At 56.3% G+C, this 19,438-nt stretch overlaps 3 protein-coding genes across 5 annotated transcripts; 2 read left to right on the plus strand and 1 right to left on the minus strand.

Moving 5' to 3' along the window:
- Positions 1-602: 602 nt before the first annotated feature.
- TMEM134 (transmembrane protein 134) lies at positions 603-5,581 on the plus strand. Of its 2 annotated transcripts, XM_007965537.3 has the most exons (7): positions 603-844; positions 1,774-1,838; positions 2,271-2,360; positions 2,473-2,549; positions 4,811-4,855; positions 5,055-5,108; positions 5,237-5,581. In XM_007965537.3, exons 1-7 carry the CDS (start codon positions 671-673, stop codon positions 5,317-5,319), a joined length of 588 nt encoding a protein of 195 aa, XP_007963728.2. In that variant the 5' UTR covers positions 603-670; the 3' UTR covers positions 5,320-5,581. The 2 variants fall into 2 exon arrangements, with proteins under 2 accessions (XP_007963728.2, XP_007963790.2); XM_007965599.3 differs by lacking the exon at positions 4,811-4,855.
- Positions 5,582-9,846: 4,265 nt separating this feature from the next.
- LOC103217640 (calcium-binding protein 4) lies at positions 9,847-16,111 on the minus strand. Of its 2 annotated transcripts, XM_007965949.3 has the most exons (6): positions 14,500-16,111; positions 14,071-14,101; positions 13,848-13,991; positions 12,618-12,727; positions 11,740-11,887; positions 9,847-11,627 (listed from the first exon to the last, which is right to left on the minus strand). In XM_007965949.3, exons 1-6 carry the CDS (start codon positions 14,860-14,862, stop codon positions 11,599-11,601), a joined length of 825 nt encoding a protein of 274 aa, XP_007964140.1. In that variant the 5' UTR covers positions 14,863-16,111; the 3' UTR covers positions 9,847-11,598. The 2 variants fall into 2 exon arrangements, with proteins under 2 accessions (XP_007964140.1, XP_072868222.1); XM_073012121.1 differs by lacking the exon at positions 9,847-11,627 and having other exon boundaries at positions 11,642-11,887; positions 14,500-16,105.
- A 1,438-nt stretch (positions 16,112-17,549) lies between these two features.
- On the plus strand, positions 17,550-18,971 carry GPR152 (G protein-coupled receptor 152). The gene has a single exon (XM_007965771.3). The coding sequence runs from the start codon at positions 17,551-17,553 to the stop codon at positions 18,958-18,960; it is 1,410 nt and encodes a 469-aa protein (XP_007963962.3). The 5' UTR covers position 17,550; the 3' UTR covers positions 18,961-18,971.
- Positions 18,972-19,438: the final 467 nt, after the last annotated feature.

Consider the following 19,438-nt stretch of genomic DNA (forward strand, 5'->3'; position numbering starts at 1 on the left):
CTCCTGACCTCAAGTGATCCACCCGCCTCGGCCTCCCAAAGTGCTGGGATTACAGGAGTAAGCCACCGAGCCCGGCCAGCAGCATAATTTTTAAAAAAGGTTTCATTTAAGAATAACACAGAGATAAAAAGATTCGTTTTAAAAGATCACTTGGGCTGCTGCGTGAAGACTGGACTGGAGAAGTGGAAGACACATAAGCTCTCTGAGTCTCGGTTTCCACATTTGCAAAAATGGGGAGAGTACCTCTGCGGTTCAGGGCTGTTGTGAGTAAGGTGGGGAAACAGTTTCCAGGAGTCTCCTTGGCACTCGAGGAACACGCTGCGGTGCAAAAGGCCCTGTCAGGGTCCTGGAGGTTGGGGCGTGGAAGCCCCTCCAAGGCCCCCACCTACAGGTCTGGGGGCTGTGTCAGAGCCCGGCATCGGCTGTCGCTCGCCATGGCGGCCACTGAGTGGCGTCACTGGCCAGGAGCGCTCAGTCTTGAAGAGGCTCCCACCCATCGGCCCGCTCGGCGCTCGGCAGCTCTGGCCTGCTTAGGGCGAACGGGGGCGGTGCCGGCGTGTGGGGCGGAGCCATGGCCGGAGGGGCGGGGCATGTGGGGGCGGGGCCGCGGCGACGCTGGGCGTGTGGGCGCAGATGGCGGCGGCGCACGGCGCCTGAGCGGGCTGGGGCCATGAGCGCCGCCCGGCCCCAGTTCAGCATTGATGATGCCTTCGAGCTGTCCCTGGAGGACGCGGGCCCTGGGCCCGAGTCCAGCGGGGTCGCGCGCTTTGGGCCGCTGCACTTCGAGCGTCGGGCCCGGTTCGAGGTGGCTGACGAGGACAAGCAGTCCCGGCTGCGCTACCAGGTGAACCGCCCGGCCCACCTCACCCCCTGTCCCCGGCCGGACGGGACCCCAGGCCGGGCCCCAAAGGCCTCAACTCGGGGGAGAATCTGCCTAGAGGCCCCAGCTGAAATGCGAGACCGCCCCCCACCACCCCCGGACGTGACTCTTGATCCACAGCCCTGCCCAGGCCCTCCCAGTTCCGATGCTGGGCCCCAGCCAGCCGGGAAGAGTCCACAGCCCAGGCCCAGGAGCTCATCCCTCAGCTCCAGCTGGGGAACCCAGCCGATTCCCTACTCATCCTGGGTATCGCCCCTGGCCCCCGCTGGGTTGGGGGAGCTCCTCTGTATCTGAACCAGACCTTGCCCACACGCAGGAGCATCCCCTGTGCCCCAGGCCAGCTAAGCTGATGGGAACCCGCACGCCTTTCTCTATTCTGAAAGCCGTCACCCTAATCCCACTATCACCCCTAAGAGCTGGAGCCCCTCTGACATGACCAGTCCTTGCCCACCCTTTGGCTCCCACTAAACCAGAAATCAATCCCCATTTTCCCAGAAAACCTCCACCAACCCTAGGCTGCTTTTCTTGGAGACCTGGACCAGATCCCTGTACCTTCAACCTGGGAACCCTGGGCCTGGCCTTCCCTGGCACCCTAATTCCCAAGTTCCCATTCTAGGCCACTGAATGAGAGCTCCACCCTGACTCCCAAAGTTGGGAGCTCTCCTTTCCCTGGGACCTGTGCAGGCTCCTGTTCCCCAAAGCCCTGGCATCCACCCACCTCCTACCTGGTTTCTGTGATTCACCAAACCCGTTCTGCAGGGAGGGCGGAGGGCCAGGTGAGCAGCTGCCAGGCGGCCAGGCAAATGGTTGTGTAGGCCTGCTGTCTCTCCCTGGGAAGGGATGAGGAAGGGCCCCAGCCTAGCAACCCTCCTGAGACCTGTGTTCTGCAACAGAACCTGGAGAACGATGAGGATGGAGCCCAGATCTCTCCGGAGCCGGATGGGGGAGTCAGCACCAGGTTAGGGCCAGGTGGGGACCCAACCCTGTACCCCAGCCCCAGCTCCTATCCCCAGGGACCCTGCTCAGTCGCCCACCCCACTTCACTCACTTCCATCCCGTCCTATTGATTCCTAGTCTGACCCTCACTTTCCTCACAGGGTCCCCTACACTGCAGGGTCACCCTACCCTAGTGCCCAGCTGTACTCACCTCTTTCAGAAACCCCTAGTCTGGTCTGGTCCCCACCTTCATATAGGTCACCTGTCCTAAAGACACCCCTAGCTCATCCCCAGTCCCTAAATTCATCCTCACCCACCGAGGCCTCTCAGAGTCCACTGTCCTGCAAGGGGCCAGCCCCAGTCCCTGCACCACACCCTGTACTTCATCAGGACTTCTGTCCCAAAGCGACCCCATCCTTGCCTCCCTGCCCCTCACTGGGTGCCTGTCCTGCAGGGATTCCGGCCGAACTTCCATCCGCAGCTCCCAGTGGTCCTTTAGCACCATCAGCAGCGGCACCCAGCGCTCCTACAACACCTGCTGCAGGTGAGCCTGCCCACCTGAGCCCCCAGCCAAGCAGCCCTGGCTCTACCCCTGCAGCCTCCTGCACCCCCTCCCTCCACCTCCTTCACATTCACCCTGCTCTCCTGCCACCCAGCTGGACCCAACACCCTTTGATCCAGAAGAACCGTCGAGTGGTGCTGGCCTCCTTCCTGCTCCTGCTGCTGGGGCTGGGTGAGTGGCCCTGAGGGTTGGAGTCAAGAGGGGCCCCGTGGGAGGCTCTGCCCTCCTTTTGTTCAGGCTCTGCCTCCCCCTTGACACTGAGCCTCCCAGCATCCTGAGGGGGCAGCTGGCTGCCATCATCACAGCCCCAGTTTACAGGTGAGGAGACAGAGGCCTTGCAACCTGGGCACACAGTCAGGAAATCACACATAGCTGAAAATGGAACCTGGCTTATCACTCCAGAGACTTTTCCTTTTTTAAAAAATTTAACCTGTTTAATCCATTAGAGGACAGAAGAGTAGCAGCTACCATTTATTCTGTGTCTACTTTGGGCAAGGTACAGGGCAGTTTTATTTTCCCACCTTACAGAAGTCCCACAAGTGAGGTGGTGCCCAGAAGAGCCACGTGTAGGGGCTCAGGGATGCCGAGTTCCCAGCCAGTGCAGAGCCACAGGGCACCTGGCACTTCCCCTTATCTGGCATCTAGGCGCTGACAAGCACCCCTCTCCTACCCATTGCTCAGATGGGGGAACTTTTGGTCCAGAGCAGGCAGATCTCACACCAGGTGTCCTCTGGCTCCCAGGCACCTTGTTCTTTGGGGTAGAGGAGGCAGAGTCCCCAGAAAGGATCCAGGGTTGGGGTCACAAGTGACCCATAAGGAGGGACCAACTGTGGCTGCTACCCTGGCTCATCTCTCTGCTTCTCCAGGAAGGCAAGGCTTCCTAGCCAGCCAGGCCCCCAGCACACAATCTGGCCGCCTCTCTGGGTGTTTGAGTGCATGGGAGGGGGCTGCCACTTCCCGGCACCGCTGCACACCGGCCCTGGTAGTGCTGCCAAGTTCTTTCATTTGTCCCCTCTCAACCCAGCAAGGCAAGTCTGGGGCTACCAGAGCTCCTTAGAGGGCCTTTCTAGGGTGCAGGGAGTGGGTTTCAGCCCCCATCATACCCTATACCCCTCCCCCCTTTTTTTTTTTTTGAGAAGGAGTCTTGCTCTGTCACCCAGGCAGGAGTGCAGTGGCACAATCTCAGCTCACTGCAATCTCCATCTCCTGGGTTCAAGGAATTTTCATGCCTCAGCCTCCAGAGTAGCTGGGATTGCAGGCGCCCACCACCACACCTGGCTAATTTTTTGTATTTTTTTAGTAGAGGTGGGGTTTCACCATGTTAGCCTCAGGTGATCCACCCGCCTTGGCTTCCCAAAGTGTTGGTATTACAGGCGTGAGCCACCATGCCCAGCCCTTTTTATTTTTTTAGAGATGGGGTCTTGTTCTGTTGCCCAAGCTGGAGAGCTGTGGTATGATCGCTGCAGCCTCAAACGCTTGGACTCAAGCCATCCGCCCAGCTGAACCTCCCTAGTAGCTGGGACTAGGGACATTTTTTTTTTTTTTTTTTTAATAATAATAGAGATGGCCGGGGGTGGTGACTCAAGCCTGTAATCCCAGCACTTTGGGAGGCCGAGACGGGCGGATCACAAGGTCAGGAGATGGAGACCATCCTGGCTAACACGGTGAAACCCCGTCTCTACTAAAAAATACAAAAACCTAGCCAGGCGAGGTGGCGGGCGTCTGTAGTCCCAGCTACTCGGGAGGCTGAGGCAGGAGAATGGTGTGAACCCGGGAGGCGGAGCTTGCAGTGAGCTGAGATCCGGCCACTGCACTCCAGTCTGGGTGACAAAGCGAGACTCTGTCTAAACAAAAAAAAAAAGAAGAAGAAGAAGTAGGCGGGCCAATGCACAAAGCACACAGCAGTCCATGGTGGCCCCCCATTCCCCCAGGCTTACTACCCACCCTTGTTGCAGAGCCCAAAGTCCAGCTCCTCATTCCCCCATCCCTCTTCTAACTGGGGACCCCCGACTCCTGCACTGCCCTCTTCTTACCACCCATATCCCGATCACCTGTACTGTTAACTTTCAGGTTCTTATTGGTTCCTCCACTAAGGATGGGCCATGAGGGCAGGGACCTTTTCTGCCCTTCAGGGCGGAATTCCCAGTACCAGGCACTCAGTAGGTGTTCCATAAATGTTTGTTGAATGACTAAAAGCCCACCCCAAGGAGCAAATAAAAATCTCTCAAGTTTCACACACTTCCCAGGGCCTGCTCAGTGCCTTGCTCTGGAAACAGAGCTTGGTGAGCTTCCTGGAGAGGGTCTCTGCCTAGGGCACCTTCAGCTCAGGTGGTGGGGGGCATCATTCCTTAGGGCTGAGCCGGGCTGGGGGTGGGAGCCCCCGCCCTCACCACTGCTCCTGCCCCCACCCCTGCGGCTCCGTCTGTGTGCAGTGCTGATCCTGGTCGGCGTGGGACTGGAGGCGACCCCCTCTCCAGGTGAGCGACCCTCCCGCCCCCACATGCAGAGGACACCCCTGTCTTGTGTCCACGGGTCCACGGCAAGCCCTCCCACCTCCCGGCAGTACACGGCCACTTTTCAGCCGGGAGAGAGGCTTGCCCGGGCAGTCAGCGGCAGCCCGGAAGGCCTCGCAGCCCCCGCCCCCTTGCCCTGACCGGGCTGTGGTCCCTCCCGCAGGTGTCTCCAGCGCCATCTTCTTCGTGCCGGGCTTCCTGTTGTTGGTGCCTGGAGGTGGGAGCGGGCACCAGGCCAGAAGGGGCGGGGCCGCGGGGAGAGGAGGGGAGGGGCTGCGGAGCGGGACTGAGGGCGGGGTTGTGGGGAGGGGAGGGGCCTCTGCGCTGACAGGCCCCGCCCCACAGTCTATCACGTGATCTTCATCTACTGCGCGGTCAAGGGCCACCGGGGCTTCCAGTTCTTCTACCTGCCCTACTTCGAGAAGTGACCGCGGCGCAGCGTGGACTCCTTGCATCCACGTGGGCGTCTCTCTGACCCACGCCCTGTTCCGTTCCCCTCATCTCAAGGGAAGAGGCCCTCCAGGGCCCTCGAAACCCCAGCCCCTAGGGAGTTTGCTCAGGAAGTTTGGGGAATGCAGGCCTGGCCCTGGGAAAGCCGCCCCTCGCCTGCTCTGTGCCTTAACTTATTCTCGGGCCGTGCGGCTGCTAGATTGCTATTATTTTGTGCTAATAAAAGAGTAGTTAATTCCACCAGAGGCAATTGCTCTCCTCTTGCCCTGCCACCACTAGCCCAGCCCACCAGCCTGACCACAGCCCCCCTCCCAAGGACTGACCCTGAGGCTGAAGGGCTTGGAGTACCACCAAATGCGTGGCAGCCCTGATGCTGAGGCTTGCCCAAAGGTACGGGGCATGTTAGGGGCAGAGCTGGCCGTAGAAAGCCTGCCTTGCCAGCCAGGAGGCAGCCAGAACAGCCTGCCCCACCCCCAGCCCTTGGATGATTCAACCAGCCTGTCTCTGTCTGGTGGCCCTGGCCGAGAGCACTCAGAGATGACGCAGGCCTGGGGCCTGGAGGCTGGTATCCTAGTTCCAGCCTGGCTCTGGGGCCCTGGGCTGCCACAGCCAGCCCTGAATGTGGGCCATGCCAAGGCAGCGGCCCAGCCCCCTCCACCCACTGCCTTCCTTCCCAGTCCCAGAGGTTGGGAGAACCTGGGGGCAGAGGGCATAGGAAGCCGTGTCTGACAGACACCCTCAGTGATCAAAGACTTGGAAACGCAGAATGTTAGAAACAAACCATCTCAGAATTTTAGAAAATCAGAGCATTTCAGAATCTTAGGAACCAAGAAACAGAATCTTTGAGAAGCCTGAAATCTGAGATCATAGTAGCTACCAGTTATCAAGTTGTTAAAAGGCACCAGGATGGCCTGGCGCAGTGGCTCAAGCCTGTAATCCTAGCACTTTGAGAGCCCAAGGTCGGAGGATCGCTTGAGCCCATGAGTTCGAGACCAACCTGGATAACATGGTGAGACCCCATCTCTATTTAAAAAAAAAAAAAAAAAAAAAAGGATTAGGCCCTGCGCTAAGCAGTGAACACGGGTTATATCTCGTGATTTTCATTACCTCAGTCCCATTTTACAGATGAGGACTGACTCGCCCAAGGACAGCCAGCAGGTGGTAGCTAGAATTAGGAACATAACCCAGGGCTCTTCCCATGACACTGTGGGGGAGGGAGAAGGAAACCAGCACTGAGCTGGTCTCCCCTACCAGCCAACCAAGAGGCTGGCTGAGTGAGCAAGAGTTGGGAGGCCCTGTTGGTGCACCTGCCTGCACAGTCTATCTCCCCCACCGAAACATGGGTCCCACGAACCACTGCAGCACCCAACACAGCGGGGCCTTCAGGGTTCTGAGTTAGATGAATGGACACCTAGACTCCTGCTGTCGCTCCCACCTTTCCAGGCCCCACAGACTTCCCACCCTCAACCCCCATTCAAGGCACTTTGGGGGTACCCATTGGATGCAGGAACTCCTAAACCAGTGGTCTTCCAACTAGCTGTGGTAAAGGACTAGTTTTTATTTCTAATCTGTCATGGTCTGGTACTTTCATAAGAAGAACTAGCCGGGTGTGATGCCTCATGCCTATAATCCCAGCACTTTGAGAGGCCAAGGTGGGAGGATCACTTGAGCCCAGGAGTTCGAGACCAACCTGGGAAACATGGCAAAACCCCATCTCTACAAAAAATACAAAAATTAGCCAGGCATGGTTGGGCGCCTATAGTCCCAGCTACTTGGGGAGCTGGGGTGGAAGGATCACTGAGCCTGGGAGGCTGCAGTGAGCCATGATTGTACCCCTGTACTCCAGCCTGGAAGACGGAGTGAGATCTATCTCAAAAAATAATAATAAAAACAGAAATTTTAAAAACTAGAAAAATGAAATAATAAACATACAGAGGCCAGGCATGGTGGTTTATGCCTGCAATCCCAGCACTTTGGGAGGCCGGGGCAGGTGGATCACGAGATCAAGAGTTCCAGACCAGCCTGACCAACAGGGTGAAACCCCATCTCTATGAAAAATACAAAAAAATTAGCCAGGTGTGGTGGTGCACGCCTGTAATCCCAGCTACTCAGGAGGCTAAGGCAGGAGAATCGCTTGAACCCGGGAGGCAGAGGTTGCAGTGAGCTGAGATTGCGCCACTGCACTCCAGCCTGGGCGACAGAGCAAGACTCTGTCTCAAAAAAATAAATAAAAATACAGAATACAAGCCCACAGTTTATCAGGTTAGACATAAAATTACATTTCAATAAATATAATCAGAAGAAACATAGGAAAAAGGAAAAATGACAAAAATCATTGAATATTAACAAATGGCAATTAACACAGAATCGCAACTAACAACTTATCATTCTTTTTTTTTTCTTTTTTTTTTTTTTTTTTTGAGACGAGTCTCACTGTGTCCCAGGCTGGAGTGCAGTGGCACAATCTCGGTTCACTGCATCCTCTCCCAGTTGAAGCGATTCTCATGCCTCAGCCTTCCCAGTAGCTAAGATACAGGCACATGCCACCATGCCCAGCTAATCTTTGTATTTTTAGTAGAGACAGGTTTTCACTATGTTGGCCAGGCTGGTCTCCAACCCCTGAGCCACCTCACCAGACTTCATTCTACAATCCTAACAGAAAGCAATTTCAGAAGTGGTGATTTACATCATTAGAAGTCTGCATTAGGAATCAGCAAGGTATAGTCCACAGAATGGTTTTTATATTTTGTAATGGTTGGAGAAAAGTCAAATAATAAGATTTTATAACAAAATTATATAATATTCAAATTTCCATGTCAATAAATGAAGTTTTACTATTATTTATTAAATTTCCGACATAGCCTCACTCATTTGTTGATAACTTGACTTTGCACTATAAACTTTGACAGCAGGTTGTGTGAGCAGCTCTTTTTTTAATAAGATTTGCTTTTTCTGCAGTTTCAATAGGATATATCCAGATATATGCTTATTTATTTATTCATTCATTCATTTATTTTTGAGATGGCGTCTCGCTCTGTCACCCAGGCTAGAGTGCAGTGGCGAGATCTTGGCTCACTGCAAGCTCCACCTCCCGGGTTCACACCATTGTCCTGCCTCAGCCTCCCGAGTAGCTGGGACTACAGGCGCCCGCCACCACGCCTGGCTAATTTTTTGTATTTTTAGTAGAGAGGGGGTTTCATCGTGTTAGCCAGGATGGTCTTGATCTCCTGACCTCATGATCCGTCCACCTCAGCCTCCCAAAGTGCTGGGATTACAGGTGTGAGCCACCGCACCCGGCATATACATTTATTTTTATTTACCCTACTCTGGCTTCAGTTTGTTCCTTCAGTCTGGGGACTTGAAGTCTGTGGAAGTCTTTATGGAAAAATTTCAGCCATTATCTCTTTGATTATTGCTTATCGCTCATTCTCTATATATTTCCTCCACCTGAGACCCCCAAGGACTTATCTGTCTTCTTCTTTGAAGCAGGGTCTCGCTTTGTCACCAAGGCTGGAGTGCAGTGGCATGATCACTGCAGCCTCCAACTTCTGGGCTCAAGTGATTCTCTCACCTCAGCCTCCTGAATAGCTGGGACTACAAGCATGAGCCACCACACACCACACCCAGCCTTTTTTTTTTTTTCTTTTTTTTTAAGAGTCAGGGTCTGGCGCAGTGGCTCACACCTGTAATCCCAGCACTTTGGGAGGCTGAGGCAGGTGAATCACAAGGTCAGGAGTTCGAGACCATCCTGGACAACATGGTGAAACCCTGTCTCTACTAAAAAAAAAAAAAAAAAAAAAATACAAGAGTCAAGGTCTTGCTGCTAGCCAGGCTGGTCTCAAACTCCTGGCCTCAAGTGATCCTCCTGCCTTAGCCTCCCAAAATGCTGGGATTACAGGCATGAGCCACCACACCCAGTCTTCTAGTGACTTTTACCTACCCTTTAATATTTTCCATCTTGTCTCTCAGTGTTACATTATAAGTGACCTCTTAGATATAGCTTCTTGATTAATTTTTAAATTGTGTTTAATCTGCTGTTTAGCTTATCCATTATTTTTTCATTCCTATATTTTTTTTTCTTTTTTTTTCTTTTCTTTTTTTTTTTTTTTTAACAGAAGCCGTGGCTTTTTTTTTTTTTTTTTTTTAAAGACAGATTCTCACTGTGTTACCCATGCTGGAGTGCAGTGGTGTGATCTCCGCTCACTGCAACCTCTGCCTCCTGGGCTCAAGCGATCTTCTCACCTCAGCCTGCAGAATAGTTGGGACCACAGATGCAAGCACAACCACGCCCATCTAATTTTTGTAGTTTTAGTAGAGACAGGGTTTCACCATGTTGCCCAGGCTGGTCTCGAACTCCTGAGCTCAAGCAACCCGCCCACCTTGGCCTCCCAAAGTGCTGGGATTCCAGGCATGAGCCACACACCTGGCCTGTTGGGTTACTTTTTAAATCTTCCGGTTCTCTGTTGATGTTATTCTGTTACTGCATGTTAATCTCTCTTCTCCTTTTAGCCCTCTTTTATTTGCATGTATCTTGTGGTCTCTTAGGCGGTTGTATTATGTACACTGATATGCCAGTCCTCTTGTTTTTGTCTCTGCCTCGTCTCCTTCGTGGTAGTTTCTTTACTTTTATAATCTGTAGGGTTTTTTTTGTTTTGTTTTGTTTTTGAGACGGAGTCTCGATCTGTTACTCAGGCTGGGGTGCAATGGCGTGATCTCAACTCACTGCAGCTCCACCTCCCAGGCTCAAGCGATTCTCCTGCCTCAGCCTCTGAGTAGCTGGGATTACGGGTGTGTGCTACCTCGACCAGTTAATTTTTGTATTTTTAGTAGAGATGGGGTTTCACCATGTTGGCCAGGCTGGCCTCGAACTCCTGACCTCAGGTGATTCACCTGCCTCAGCCTCCCAAAGTGCTAGGATTATAGGTGTAAGCCACCACTCCTGGCCCAATAATCTGTAGTTTTTATCACAAGTTCCCCTTTGGGAGCAGCAGGGTTTTTTTCCAGTTTTTTTAGCTTTTCACACCCTGGAGAGAGACCACACTCCTGCTTGAAGGGCAGGCCCTGGAGTTCCAGGCTCTTTAGGGTAGCTGTTTCCACTCCCGGCCCTGAACATCTGTTCCTTGCCACTTTCTCCAACTGGTCAGTGCAGACAGATTAATATCTTAGCCTTTGGAGACCCTGGAATGTATCCAGGGGGTTTGTTTCTTGCTCCCCACACTCCTACGGTTCTTCTGTCACTCATGGGTGTAGGAGTCCAGGCGCCCAAGCCTCTAGGCGGATCTGAAACCCCTCAGGGTCAGCTCACTCCTGCAACCCCAGCTTCGATTTCTTTGTCTTTGATACATGGAGCCATCCCTTTCTTTCTTTCAAGCTCGCTGTTTTTACGCTTGGGTTTGTTTGTTTGTTTGTTTGTTTTTTGAGACGGAGTCTCACTCTGTCACCCAGGCTGGAGTGCAGTGGTGCAATCTCTACTCACTGCAAGCTCCGCCTCCTGGGTTCACACCATTCTCCTGCCTCAGCCTCCCGTGTAGCTGGGACTAAGGCGCCCGCCACCACACCCGGCTAATTTTTGTGTTTTTAGTAGAGACGGGGTTTCACCGTGTTAGCCAGGGTGGTCTTGATCTCCTGACCTCGTGATCCGCCCGTCTCGGCCTCCCAAAGTGCTGAGATTACAGGCGTGAGCCACCGCGCCCGGCCTGTTTGTTTTTTGTCTTTTATTTCTCCTTTTTGTGGAGAATGGGGGTCTCAATATATTGCACAGGCAGGTCGCAAACTCCTGGACTCAAGCTGTCCTCCCGCTTCTGCCCCACTAACAGCTGGGATTACAGGTGTGAGCCACCACACCGGGCTCAAGTTCATTCAATAAAAAAAAACCTATAAATATAAGTAGTGGGAGGGGTCCAGCCATCCTCTCCATTCATCATGCCACTGGGGCGTCCCCACTGAATGCCACCAGTGCCAGGGAACTCCCTACCTCCCAGGGGTCTGGAGAGACCCAAATCTTGCTCACACTGAGGAACGGTGGACAGCTGAGGGCAGGTCTTCTCCAGGCAGCTTGAGTAGGGGGAGGTAAGGATGAGGATGGATGGGTAACATAACAAGCAGACCTCGAGGCCAGGTGTTTTCAGGGACAGAAGAAGTCTGGGGGCTGCTGGGTCTCCTCCATCTCCATCCTGGAGGCTCCTGCGGGAGGGCTGTAGTCTGGGTCTGGCCGGTGTCTGGGGCCGCAGGGGCAACAGACATTCCCTCCTGGAGCCTCAGTGGCGGGAAAGCATCATCACAAACTCTGCGGGAGAGAAGGGCAGGGCTTGGGCCGGTCCACGTCAGGGATCCCAGGAGGTGCTGGGCTCAGCCTGGGCCCTGGAAGGACGGGAGGGTTTTCTGGGAAGGAGACTCACCGTCAAAGTCTACGGTGCCATCTCCATTGAGGTCCACTTCTCGGAGCATCTCGTCCAGCTCAGGACCCGCCAGCGGCTCCCCGAGCAGAGCCGGTACAGCCTCCCGCAGCTCCGCTACCGTAATTCGTCCATCCCTGTCCCTGTCAAACTAAGGTCCCGGCAAGGCTCAGCCCCTCCCACCCAAAGCTGCCTCAGCCTGCAGCCAGCTCCACTCTTCTATTTTTTATTTCATTTTATTTTATTTTTTATTTTTATTTTTTCTATTTTTTATCTATTTTTTAATTTTTTTTATTTATTTATTCTGAGATAGAGTCTTGCTCTGTCACCAGGCTGGAGTGCAGTGACGCGATCTCGGCTCACTGCAACCTCTGCCTCCAGGGTTCAAGTGATTCTCCTGCCTCAGCCTCCTGAGTAGCTGGGATTACCGGTGCCCACCACAACCCTCGGCTAATTTTTATATTTTTAAGAGAGATGGGGTTTCGCCATGTTAGCCAGGCTGACCTCGAACTCCTGACCTGAGGTGATCTGCCCATGTTGGCCTCCCAAAGTGTTGGGATTACAGGCTTGAGCCACCGCATCTGGCCAGCCAGTTCCACTCTTACCACTGCCTGTACCTAGATGCTCCCCCACCCACCATCTCTGCCCATGCACACCTTCCCCATCTTCCCACACCAAGGTGGTTTGCCTCCTGCTCCAGGAAGTCCTCCTGGATGGATCCCCTAGCTGAGAGTGAGCTGAACCCTCTCTGACCCATCCCTGGGCCCCAGTCCCAACTCCTGCAGGGCTCTGGGCCTTCCCAAGGCTGAGACCTGAGTGAGAGGCCAGCAAGGATGCCACCCAGCCCTGCCCCCCTCTGCCCACCTCACCACACTCCGCACCTCTCGGAAGGCGATGCGCAGCTCTCGCACCCCCAGCATATGCGCCGTCTCCTCCCTCAGCTTTGGGCCTATCAGTTCTACAAACTCCTCAAAGTCCACACGGCCACCCACTGCGGACCCAGGAAGAGTGTCACAATGGTGAGGGCATAAGGGCTGAAGTCAAAGGAGGGACATCCCACAGGCCCCACCCCCAGGCTCTGCACCTAGGAAGAAACCCCTGTCCACGCTTGCAGCAGATAGGAGGCCGGAACCCCCGTCCTTGGCTGCTGGGGTGCCGGGGCTGCTTCTGCTCTTAGCAAAGAACCCAAGTGTGCGAGGAAGAGACTAGGCTTTGGAGCCAGATAGTGCCCGGTGCAAATCTTGGCCCTGCTGTTGATGTGCGTGGCACTGGCTGACTTACTGACCCTCCCTTCCTCATCCTAGGAGTGGGGCGAGGAGCCTACTCCATGGGGTTCAAGTTCATGGCCATGAAGTACTGGAGCCCAGTGGGCAGCAATAAATGCCACTTCTGAACACACACATGCGGTCTGTGCCTCAGTTCTAAGATGCCATCAGTCACACAAAGCACTCATGGTCACACAACTGCTTTGGGGACAGAAAAGAAGCATGACACTAAATGTCCACCTCAATTGTAAATCACATCCACACTTTGGAAATTATATGGAAAAAATGCCGGAGTCCTGGAATGAAGTGAATATGAGATTTGTCTGAGGACAGACCAGCGAAGGGGAACCACACAGTGCCTGCCATCAGACACTGAGTCGCAAGGCATGGCTGGGGTCCTCTCGCATCAGGGCAACCCCAATTCAGGCAGCTGCCACCAGGGCACAGGGCTGAGGCAGGGTCACAGAGAGAGAGAAGGAAAGGGTGCCAGGTGACTGCTATCAGTGGAAAGCACTCTATCACTGAGTCAGGAGCTTCTGGGTCAGCGAGGCAGGAAGGGCTTGGGTGGAAGGAGCAAATGTGTACAGCGGCCATGGCAACAGACATCCCGAGCCAGGGTCCTGAACCTGAGCCCCAAGGGGCTCTCCTGGGTCTCCAGACTGACTTGCTGGCCTGCCTTCCCACACAGAGAGGCAGGAGCTTGAACCCGGTGCCCCCGCCTGGACACCGCCACACTCCCTCACTCCCACCAGCACCCCAATGGACTCCCAAGGGCCACCACCTGCCAGCCCCTCGTAACCCCCTGAACCATGCAGGCTGCCCAGGCGGGCAGGCTCCCACACTGACTGCGCATCTTGATGTGCTGCGAGACCTCCAGGAGCTCCATCTCGGTGGGCATGTAGCCCAGGGTCCGCATGCAGTCACCCAGTTCCCGGTGGCTGATGTAGCCGTCACGGTCAGTGTCAAACTCCTCAAAGGCGGCCTGAAGTTCTGTGGGGGAGGGAGGTCAGGCCCAGGCAGCCAGACTCAGGGACAGCTCCCACCCCTGCCAGCCACAAGAGCCACTCACCGTCTAGCTCCTCGGGGCCCAGCTCGCGGTCCTGCAGAGGGAGAGTCCAGGATATCCCCAGGGCCAGCCACGGCTCTGTCATCCTTCCTCCTCCATCCCCTGCTCATGTTGGTCTGGGCAGGGCCCAGCCCCACCAGGGTAGAAGAAGGACGCTGAAGCCTCGTGGGACCCAGAAGGAGCAAGCTCCCTTTTGTGCTCCTGGGGCCTGGAGCTCCCACAGAGCCCTGGTGTGAATGCTGGCTCTGCCCACCGCACACGCTGGCCTGAGACCCACCCTACCCCAAACCGCAGCAACCCTGCCCCACAGCCCAGGCTCAATCTGGGGCAGAACAGGCAGAGGGCCTCTCAGGGGCAGGGTGGGCTGAGCCCAAGGGGTGTGTCTCCAGCCCCATCCCCAGGACCCCCAGCCCAACCCAGGTCCCATCTAACCTTCCCGAAGACTCGATTGAGCAGGGGCCCGTATGTCCTCTGAGCAGCGTCATGCCGGGAGTCAGGACGATGTCGGTGGGACTGGCGAGAAGAGGCCGGCCCAGGGGATGCAGGGGGTGCCCCCACCGGGCCCTCTCCAGTCCTCGGAGGGTTATTGCTGTTCCCCGGGGCCTCGGGGCCTGACTGCTCCCCAGAGCTGCCAGTGCGCTTTCGAGACCCTCGGAGCCCCCTCTTCTTGCTCCTCTTCCTGGTCAGCGGGGGCTCCTCTGCATCACTCTTGGGAGTCACAACCCCTGCAGGGGGCTTCTGAGGGCCAGTGGCCGGGTCTGGGCCGTGCTGCCCCCTTGCCTGCTCTGTGGCCATGGGGGAGGGATAACAGAGCTCAGAGACAAATCACCCCTGGGCACCCTTGACTTTCAGGACCCGTAAAGCTGCTTATGCACCCCCACTCTTAGAGGTGAGAGCCTAGGATCGGGCTCTGAGGGGGATTAGGGTAAGTGAGGCAGGCAGCCCCAGCCCTAATCCCAGTCCTCTGCCTCAGGACTGGCCAGGGCAGAGCCAGATGGGTTCAGAGAACTGTCCTCGGTCAGAAGCAAGGGGCACCAGGACGTGGTGGCTGCCATGAGCCTCAGATGCCAGATCTGCCACTTACTAGCTGGGGGATCCAGCAAATTCCCCTCCCAGCCTCAGTTTCCCCATCTATAAAACATGGGGAATAATGCCGGGGTGCAGAAGACTCAGCCCAGTTGTGACATGGGCGGAGGCCTTCGTTAGGCAGAGAGGACCAGGGAAGGCACCTCAGGCGGGAGGAGGCATGTGGACAACAGCTGGGAGGTGGGAAAGGATGAGCGAGTGTGGGGCCCCCGATGGGTGACATCCTGGCCAGAGCAGAGGGCGTGTGAAATGCAGAAAGAGGCCAGATCACAGATGTCTCGAATGCCGTATTGAGGAGCACGGCGGGTGATGTGGGAGGAGGTGGACCTTGGAGTCTTAGAGTCTGCCCTGGGCTGGAGAAGCCCTGAGGAGGAGGGTCTGACTGTCCAGGTCCATCAGAGCTGGGGGAGGGGGTCTGGCTGGTCACTTGGCCCTACTGGGCCAGGGTTAGGGTTTCCCGGCAAGCAGCCCCATGAATGATTGATGTCCTCTCAGCTTGGGTTTCCTGCCCACCCGCCTTAGCGCCGCCAGGCGCCACACAGCAGGCCCCAGTGAGGGCTGGGGGGACAGCTGGAGCGCTGGGCAGGCAGGCACGCCCTGCTCCTTCCACCCATCGGCCTGTATCTCCCAGGTAAGCCAGCCCTCACTGGTCAGGGCCCCAGGCTGGGGGTGCCCAGGGCTCTGATCCAGTAGGGAATGGAGACAGCAGAGGGGGTCGGCCTGAGGAGGAACCCTGGAGGAGGAACCCTGGGAGTATGGAGGGCACCAAACTAAAGGCCAAGTGGCTGGAGCCATAGGCCATGGACAGGGCCAGCCCTTCAGGGCATCTGTTCCCTCCTCAGACTGCACCACCACCTGGGCTCTCGTTGCCATCAAAAGGAAACTCCCTCCCCTCTGCCAGTGGGGGAGGGCGGGGTGGGGCTGCAGGCCTCTTGGATCCCAGGTCTGGGTGCCCCCCAATTCCCCTCACCCTCACCATCCCACCACCATCCCGCTGCAGAGCCCCTCCCCTTCTCCGTTTAGCAGCTCCAGGAGACAAACAGGGGTCACCACCTGCCGGAGCAGTGGGAAGCGGGAGAGGGTCACGGTGGTGTGGAAGATGCTGGAGAGGCACCAGGGGCTCCTAGGATAGCCCTCCTGGCCCCAGGCTGCCAGGGTCCTGAGACTCAGACTTCATCCTGAGCCCATGAGTGACACTCGCTGGAGGGGAGGGGGTTCCCACTGCCCCAGACTCCCTACCTTTGGGTTCCCTGGGCCCATGGGAACCAGAGCCCTCACTTCCTGTAATCTTAAACACTCGAAGCCCAGGAGAGTAGGTATAAAGGGGCCTTGTGATGAGCAGACCAAATGGTCTTCAAACTGTGTTCCCTGGAACCTTAGGGGGGTAGGGGGTACTCTTCCCTCCTTTAATTTGAGCACCCCCTTTTACTTCATATAGGAGTTCCACTAGAATCTTTTTTTTATTTGAGACGGAGTTTTGCTCTTGTTGCTCAGGCTGGAGTACGATGGCACGATCTTGGCTCACCGAAACCTCTGCCTCCCAGGTTCAAGCAATTCTCCTGAGTAGCTGGGATTACAGGCATGTGCCACCATGGCCAGCCAATTTTGTATTTTTAGTAGAGATGGGGTTTGTCCATGTTGGTCAGGCTGGTCTTGAACTCCCAACCTCAGGTGATCCTCCCAAAGTGCTGGGATTACAGGTGTGAGCCACCGTGCCCAGCCTTAGAATACTTTACTTGAAGACAAAATTCCATACCATTAACAATGTTTGAAAGCCTCCAGGTTAGTCTACCCGGACACAGTGGCATTCCACATGGCAGAAGATTAAGTCTGGCTGGACACAGTGGCTCACGCCTGTAATCTCAACACTTTAGGAGGCCAAGGTAGGAGGATCACTTAAGCTCACAAGTTCAAGACCAGCCTGGGCAACATAGTGAGACTATGTCTCTACTAAAAATTTTAAGAGTAGTGGGTGCACACCTGTAGTCCCAGCTACTAGGGAGGCTGAGATGGGAGGGTCGCTGGAGCCCAGGAGGTGGAGACTGCAGGGACTGTGCCACTACACTCTATCCTGGGCAATAGAGCAAGGCCCTGTCTCTCAAAAAAAAAAGAAAGAAAAGTCTGGGTTGAGCCCTGGCACCTCCCTTCCTACCTTCACTGATTCTCTGAACTTTCCTCTCTTCGCCTGTAAAGTAGATTGTATGAGGACTCCATGAGGTCACCCACTTGAAGTCCGTGGCAGAGGATAACTACCCACAAGGCAATGACAATGGCGCAGGGAGGGATGGCGACTTGCCTGGAGACACACAGCACCGTCTCTCCCATACTCAGTCATTCACACCATCACTGATTCACCAGGCACCCACTCCGTGTCCAGCAGGACTCCAGGGACCCCAAATGCACACTACTATGGAAGCCAACCTGGGTGCCACCGGCCACGGGCCCCGCACGGAGCTTGATGATGAAGACTCCTACCCCCAGGGTGGTTGGGACACGGTCTTCCTGGTGGCCCTGCTGCTCCTTGGTCTGCCAGCCAATGGGCTGATGGCATGGCTGGCTGGCTCCCAGGCCCGGCATGGAGCGGGCACGCGTCTGGCGCTGCTCCTGCTCAGTCTGGCCCTCTCTGACTTCTTGTTCCTGGCGGCAGCGGCCTTCCAGATCCTGGAGATCCAGCATGGGGGGCACTGGCCACTGGGGACAGCCGCCTGCCGCTTCTACTACTTCCTGTGGGGCGTGTCCTACTCCTCCGGCCTCTTCCTGCTGGCTGCCCTCAGCCTGGACTGCTGCCTGCTGGCGCTGTGCCCACATTGGTACCCTGGGCACCGCCCAGCCCGCCTGCCCCTCTGGGTCTGCGCCGGGGTCTGGGTGCTGGCCACACTCTTCAGCGTGCCCTGGCTGGTCTTCCCTGAGGCCGCCGTCTGGTGGTACGACCTGGTCATCTGCCTGGACTTCTGGGACAGCGAGGAGCTGTCGCTGCGGATGCTGGAGGTCCTGGGGGGCTTCCTGCCTTTCCTCCTGCTGCTCGTCTGCCATGTGCTCACCCAGGCCACAGCCTGTCGCACCTGCCGCCGCCAACAACAGCCCGCAGCCTGCCGGGGCTTCGCCCGTGTGGCCAGGACCATTCTGTCAGCCTACGTGGTCCTGAGGCTGCCTTACCAGCTGGCCCAGCTGCTCTACCTGGCCTTCCTGTGGGACATATACTCCGGCTACCTGCTCTGGGAAGCCCTGGTCTACTCCGACTACCTGATCCTGCTCAACAGCTGCCTCAGCCCCTTCCTCTGCCTCATGGCCAGTGCTGACCTCCGGGCCCTGCTGCGCTCTGTGCTCTCGTCCTTCGCGGCAGCTCTCTGCGAGGAGCGGCCGGGCAGCTTCACGCCAGCTGAGCCACAGACCCAGCTGGATTCTCAGGGTCCAGCTCTGCCAGAGCCGATGGCAGAGGCCCAGCCACAGATGGATCCTGTGGCCCAGCCTCAGGTGAACCCCATACTCCAGCCACGATCAGATCCCACAGCCCAGCCACAGCTGAACCCCATGGCCCAGCCACAGTCTGATTCTGTGGCCCAGCCACAGCTGAACCCCATGGCCCAGCCACAGCTGAACCTCACGGCCCAGCCACAGTCAGACACTAAGGTCCAGACCCCTGAACCTGCTGCCAGTGTGCCCAGTCCCTGTGATGAAGCCTCCCCAGCCCCATCCTCACATCCCACCCCAGGGGCCCCTGAGGACCCAGCCACACCTCCTGCCTCTGAAGGAGAAAGCGCCAGTGGCGCCCTGCCAGAGACGGCCCAGGGCGCAGGCCCCACGTGAAAGTCCAGGAACGCCCAGGCCCACGAGAGCGGGGAGAGAGCACAGGGGAGACAGAGGAACCAGCCAGTCAGACAGGTGGGGAGCCGCAGACAGCGTTGTCCTTAAAAACCCTGCTGAGTCCCTGGGGCCTGGAAGGAGGACTTGAGGGAGGGGAAACAAACCAGCCAAAAGTCGCAGGCAGTTCCATGTCAGCGTCCCCTGCTCCCAGCCACCAGCCTTTTCCATAGTTGCTCCCAACACACACACAGTTGCCCGACAGCCTCCGAACCACAGCTAATGGCGTCTTGCAGGGTTCTGTCCCTCAACACCCCAGACCCTGCTGACAACTCTCCCCTGGGCCTCAGTCCTGCAGGACAACAGGGGGCACTTTCCCCAGGCTTGACCTGACCTCCCCTTGGTCCTTCCCTCCCTCTCCTCCTCTGGGCCTGGACACAAGGATGTGAAACAAAAAAGTCCCTGCAGAGAAAAGGGCCTCACA

The sequence above is a fragment of the Chlorocebus sabaeus genome, chromosome 1 (genome assembly GCF_047675955.1).
Source record: "Chlorocebus sabaeus isolate Y175 chromosome 1, mChlSab1.0.hap1, whole genome shotgun sequence".
Lineage (NCBI taxonomy): Eukaryota > Metazoa > Chordata > Mammalia > Primates > Cercopithecidae > Chlorocebus > Chlorocebus sabaeus.

What these genes read in the sequence shown, in the direction of transcription:
- TMEM134 (XM_007965537.3), top strand. Translation starts at nt 671, where the DNA reads ATGAGCGCCGCCCGGCCCCAGTTCAGCATTGATGATGCCTTCGAGCTG. An exon ending in GATGGGGGAGTCAGCACCAG is followed by an intron (nt 1,839 to 2,270) that starts GTTAGGGCCAGG and finishes CCTGTCCTGCAG; the next exon opens with GGATTCCGGCCGAACTTCCA. An exon ending in TCCTACAACACCTGCTGCAG is followed by an intron (nt 2,361 to 2,472) that starts GTGAGCCTGCCC and finishes CCTGCCACCCAG; the next exon opens with CTGGACCCAACACCCTTTGA.
- LOC103217640 (XM_073012121.1), bottom strand. Translation starts at nt 14,862, where the DNA reads ATGGCCACAGAGCAGGCAAGGGGGCAGCACGGCCCAGACCCGGCCACT. An exon ending in GGGCCCCGAGGAGCTAGACG is followed by an intron (nt 13,992 to 14,070) that starts GTGAGTGGCTCT and finishes CCTCCCCCACAG; the next exon opens with AACTTCAGGCCGCCTTTGAG. An exon ending in TGCGCATCGCCTTCCGAGAG is followed by an intron (nt 11,888 to 12,617) that starts GTGCGGAGTGTG and finishes CCGGGACCTTAG; the next exon opens with TTTGACAGGGACAGGGATGG.
- GPR152 (XM_007965771.3), top strand. Translation starts at nt 17,551, where the DNA reads ATGCACACTACTATGGAAGCCAACCTGGGTGCCACCGGCCACGGGCCC.